This window comes from Saccostrea echinata, unplaced genomic scaffold (assembly GCF_033153115.1).
Source record: "Saccostrea echinata isolate AGI-Se365-2 ecotype Australia unplaced genomic scaffold, CSIRO_AGI_Sech_v1 ptg000033l, whole genome shotgun sequence".
Lineage (NCBI taxonomy): Eukaryota > Metazoa > Mollusca > Bivalvia > Ostreida > Ostreidae > Saccostrea > Saccostrea echinata.
Genome location: NW_026889782.1, coordinates 28,536,664 through 28,542,547, shown reverse-complemented (window position 1 = coordinate 28,542,547; position 5,884 = coordinate 28,536,664). Strand labels below are relative to the sequence as shown.

Genomic DNA, 5,884 nt, shown 5'->3' with positions numbered 1-5,884 from the left:
ATCTTGTTTCCCTACACCAGTTATTCGCACACCAATCATAATCAATATATTAAAAATCCTTCTTGTAAATCGGCCGCCATCGACATGACAATCTAACCATGTTTATCCAACAACGAAACTAGCATGAGATCAAACCAACGTCACCATTTAGCGAGTTTGGAGGTGTAATTCGTTGGATTCTAAGAAAGTAGCGGAAATAGCTGATTGCTCGCTGATATTTTCAAAGGACTGGAATTTTTATATGTTCAGCATTAAATATTCACTTATTGTTAGTTTCAAATAATTGTAACCTGAGTTTTGTGAATCAGTGGAACTATTTAATATAGAAACATAATTAAAACATCATAAATTAAGAAAAAGAAATTAGTCACGGAATCTTTCTAAAAAGAATAAATTATCAACTCATGATAGGATTTTTTTTTATTCCACCTAACAATATTATATTTATACCTTTTCAGAAACATCCTTCCACGGATGTTTTGTTTTCTATCGGGTACAAAGTTGAATAAATGAAAAAGTGTGGAAATACCATAAATAGGAAAGGTAGCTTGAGATTTTATTTCTATTATTTTCTGAGTTATAAGTCAGACATTATTTGAAATAAGAATGAAATACGATATAAAATGTAAATATAAAAAATAAATTATCTCTGCTCAGGTATAAAACAAAATAAAAAAGGGTATTGATCAGTTAGTACCTTAAACTGAATGTCCCACTTTCATGATATGAGGAACTTAACTTAGGTCGACTTGAAATTATTATTTTTTTCAAAAAAAAAAGTTTAAAATCACGTACATTGCTATATAGTATTACGTGTAGAACATCCACTATAAGGGTACATAATAAGGTATATATTAAACTCAAGTTATAATAGGAGTAATCTATCAGCAATAAAAAATAAAATGCGAAAAAAAGAAACAAGTTACAAATAACTTAAAAACATTCCTTATATTTACATTTTTCATGTTCAAAAGCACCAAAAATCTACTCAATGTTTGAATTGTTCGCTGCCCTATATAATTACATTTTTATTAACGTCTCTGTAGCTCATTGTGACGTCACTTTAGCGCAAGTTTCTCCGTGCATATTTCTATGCGTGAGTATACACGACAATGACATTCAAATCAATTTCACAGTTGGCTTAGTAGAAAAACACAGCAAATGAAACGTTAAATATTTGAAAAAAAATCTAAGTTATAAGAATGAATTTGCAAAAACTTGTTCAGACTCTTTTCAAGTGACAAAAATAGAATCAATAAACAATTGGCATTTTAATTTAAACAAATCAGTACTGCATAGCCCTATAAGGAAAAGTGTTCATTCTTAACAGAGTTGCTTCCTGGATTTTGTGAATGGGATATTGTTGTAATGAATATTGATAGGAATGCAGAGATCCTATATAATCCCCACAGATTTGCTGGCAGATTCCCAATATATGCCAAGAAATGTCTCTGAGGTGAGTAGGTACATTACCTCCGTCATCATATATCAGCAGAGTCTGAAGATCCTGTAGAGATTGTTGTGACCTGACTGTGTCACCCAGTCTGTGGTGATTCAGTATTAACAACATGTGTAACATCACAAGAGGTGGGATAAATAATATACCCCTGCCATTCTTGTTATTGATCTTCTGCTCTAATACCAGTTCATCAATATAAGTGCATTCATAATCTAAATTAATGTCAACCACTATAGCTCTCCTGATTTTGTTATACAGAGACATCCCTGCGGTGTAGTGTTCGTACATATCTATATTTACATTATCTCTATACACAATAAAAGGGACAGACATTTTCTCTTGTGCTTTCTGTAAAATACTGAGTGAAAGTTTATATCTACGTGTTCTGTAGAAGTACATAGCAAGATACAATATGTCAGACACATATCCAAATGTACACGACAGTTTTAACAATGCTGCTACTTTACTAGTATTGTAATAAACAGTACGATTTTTATTTGGATTTCTACTATTCTGTATCATCAGGGCAGTGTTCCTTAATTCGTCTGACGTCATGCATTGTAACGTAATTGCCTGATGCGGTGTTAGCCTTTCCCTTATTAATCTCTCTACATGGCTCATAAATACTATGGGTTCCTCAAGACTCCAACCAGTTTGAAATGATTTTAATTCTGTAAAGAAGCTGATATCTAACTTGGTGCTTTTTATTATACTGCTCTCGTCCGTACAGATTAGTAACGTTTTGTATAACACGGCCTTACTTAGGTAAGGTCTCAGTGTTCGACTTAATAGTAAACATGGTATCCCCTTTCAATACAAATCATACAGCTGACTGAACAATGAAGTTTGTAAAGAACCGATGACTTTCACTCTAAACATGTTGTTTTCTGGAATAAAAAAGTTTGGACATTCTCCGATTCGTATCCAGTATATCAATAATTTAAAGCATTTCCAGAAATGAGACAACAAGTTATCTGGATTCCAAGTCAAAGAATTATCACTCTGAATTGCCCAAAACACAACTGTTTTGATGAAGTATGAACAAAGAACCGGGTTATTGTTTTGAGAATTAATAACTTCGTTTAAGAAAAATTTAAAAAGACCATAACACAAAAACTGACAGTGATTCATTGAATACACAAGCTTCTGTTCTGCTTGAGAGAATGAGATTCTCCATTCTTCCCCATTTTCAGGTGTGCTGCCGATAGGAACAACATGGAATCCTCCGCTTATTATATCCGATACAACAATCCCTGACGGCCAGCCTTGTTGTCGGCATCTCTGTATCCATGGTAGAGCTATTGTTGGCCGGTGGTGTGACCGAAAGCAGAACACATAATCGCCTTCATAATCTAGTTCTTTGATATTTGATGAGGGCCCATGAGGAATCGATGAAGCAAAGAAGGCATGGCGGGTCTGGAGGAATTGTAAATTGTTAAAGCGGAATAATGCACTCGAAATATATATATCTTTCTTCTTAGCTACACAGGATGATATGATACATGTATTTGCATTATTTAATGGACTTAACAGATTTAGTCTGGTAAATCCCGGCGGTAAATCATCACACTCCATCAGGATCACAGTGTGCTGTGGGATACGATAAAGACTGATCTGAGAGAGATCACAGATTACCTTGTGTTCTGGAGCCCATAACATCCAATCTTCATCTGAAGTTATCAGTCTGAATCCATCACGATGACTCCCACTCTTCAATGTGTAGAGTCCCTTCATGATGTACAGAGGTTTTTTCACAACCTCCACAGTGTCCATAACTTCTCTCCTGAACCTCACTTCTGAAGGACTCCCTATCTCATTACACAGGCCCACATACAACATCTCTGATAGTCGAGGTATGTGATACATTACAATGTATTATAATATATATTAAGTAGCAAAAGTCTGAAAAAGAGATATAAAACTTTATACACATCTGTATCATAGTGTCATTTTCCTTTATCACAACTTGACATTAAGAAAAAAATATGGTTTATCTGGGTCAATTTTTCAGAAATGAATTTTTTAGCTTTAAACAAGGCCATGGAAAGACAACAGGATGTATCTATCACTTTTTAATTCAAGAGAATTGATAACAGTATATAAAACATACCTGTATACTCTGAAGGTGACTTTAGAAAGTATTTTTATTTGATGGAAAATCCCTCACATGTACTTTCGGTTTGTAATATCGTGTATTATCTGTAGTCTTTTTTTGGGTATTTAAAATCATTGAAGTGCACAACTTCAAAAGCATAATTTTTAGGTATAATAAACAGATGTAAATGTATTCACTGTCTGAAATGCACTTGTGTTAACATATCCATGCAGTAATATTCAGCAGCTTTAATAATTAGGTCTTTATTCTGCGTATAATTTAGTTACATTCTTAGAGTAACATTCTTAGAATATATAGTTAATATTGAAAGGCAAAGTCGGATCCATAAAAGGGGTCCAGTGAGTCCGGATCCCCCTTAGTGCAGAAAAAAAATACACTCACAAGATTTCAATACAGATTTCTGAATAAAAAAATCATAAAACCGTCTCCTTAAGAAAATACGTACACAAGCAATAAAAGACCGTGTTAATGGTATTATAACCAGTTAGATTTTGGTTATAAGTTATAAAACTGATTCCTGGACTATATCCGCGGTGTAAGCATAAAAGGGGAAAAAGGAATGTTGGCGGTTAATACAATAGTGGCGCTGTGGAGCAGTAATACAAAGTAAACGAGAAATATACCGTATTTCTTACGGACTTCCATTATAAAGTCCAAGAACTAAACACGATGGTAAATAACAATGAACATGAATTTCAACAATAGCTTACAAGTCTTAACCGAGTTGGATGTGGCCTGTAGAGCATCGGGCCCCCAAACTGAAGAAGATATAATGGACATAGTTTTTGTTAGATAGAGAAAAAACAATAACTGCATTATGACACTGGCTGAATTAATTGATGGGCAGGTGTGTTTCTTTAACAGAATGGACATAAAAGGCATTGCTAAATAATTATATAATCGAAGTTATTGATATATAAGATTAACAGGTCCTGAGGCATTTACACCTAACGAGTATCAATTCTTTTGACGGTCACTTAAAATTCAATTGGAATGTCTTAATCCTCCTAAGGAATCGCATGTTTGTGCTATAATGCGGGGTAAAAAGTATGATCATTGTATATGATGCCCTGTACTGTCACAGATGAAAATGTACCATTCGACATTTTCACATTTACTTTGATATTTTTCATTATTAATTTCTACGCAATTGTTATTGTAATTAATGAAATGCTTTAATCGCCTCAATCTGCCAGATCTATCTATCATAAAATATTTAATTGTGAGAATTAGCCATGAGTGATATTACCAGATGGACTGTGCTTTGAGTGATTTGAGTTGTTTATTTAAAAATATAATATATTTAATTATATAATATAATATTTAACTCTATTAACTCTATATTTAAAAATATAATATTTAACTCTACTTGTAGATCAAATAACTTATGTTACTCAAGTTTGTCAATTATCAATCTTGTCTATAAAAACAAAATTCTGTTAACATTCGGGGAGCTGGAATCAGGACGCTGTCCCTGATACTGTCCGACCCAGCGAGAAATAAAGATCTGCAAATCGTAAGGCGGTTTTTATCTAATTATTGACCCTTTTAGGCCAAAATAAAAAATAGCTTTGTTTCCCCTAACGCGACCGACCCACTTAAATCGTGCCAACTGAAAAGTTTTTTTAATAAGATTATTCAAATATTTTTTTGTTTATCAACTTGATAAAATAAAATTTCATCAAAATCCGTTTTTTTTTTTTTTTTTTTTTTTTTTTTTTTTTATCAGAACGGCGGCTTTTGTTTTACTCTCATATGGCACCCACAACATGTGGCCACAGAGGGTCAGTTCGTGTTATAAAACAACGGCGACGTATCAATCTTATTATATATATTTAACTTATAAGTTACACTCTTGAAATATATCGTGAATTAAATATACCATGACTAAAGAGTGTTTCGATGGTATTTACAAATGTGTCTTCTAAAATTAACGTACATAGTTAGCATGGCAAAGCCTGCCTCATGAGCAGGTGAGGTGCCAACCTTGTGTATGCATTTCAATAAATTTCACTGCATTTCATTCGTTTCGATCTAATAAGCAGTTCCTATTGATCCTATTTTTACTATATTTTATACTATAGGACCACAGGAGTTGTAAATATGTCTCTGTATAATTATTTCATCTTGATAAATATACTTCAGATGTCGTTTCCTCATTCCTTTTATTTATGGGGTAAACTTCGTGACTATAACATTAGATATATGAAACTTTAATAAATTAGATATGGTTTGGTTAGATTAAATATTGTTTATACATATACACTCTTTCAAAATAGTGTTGAAATCTTTAAAGCGACAGTTCGGCT

General features: G+C 33.0%; 1 protein-coding gene across 1 annotated transcript; it reads right to left on the bottom strand.

Moving 5' to 3' along the window:
- Positions 1–2,269: 2,269 nt before the first annotated feature.
- On the bottom strand, positions 2,270–3,325 carry LOC133198370 (uncharacterized). Its single transcript, XM_061334467.1, has one exon. The coding sequence runs from the start codon at positions 3,323–3,325 to the stop codon at positions 2,270–2,272; it is 1,056 nt and encodes a 351-aa protein (XP_061190451.1).
- Between the last annotated feature and the right edge of the window lie 2,559 nt (positions 3,326–5,884).

Excerpts from the sequence above, each read along its gene's own strand:
- LOC133198370 (XM_061334467.1), bottom strand. The coding sequence starts at position 3,325 with ATGTATCACATACCTCGACTATCAGAGATGTTGTATGTGGGCCTGTGT.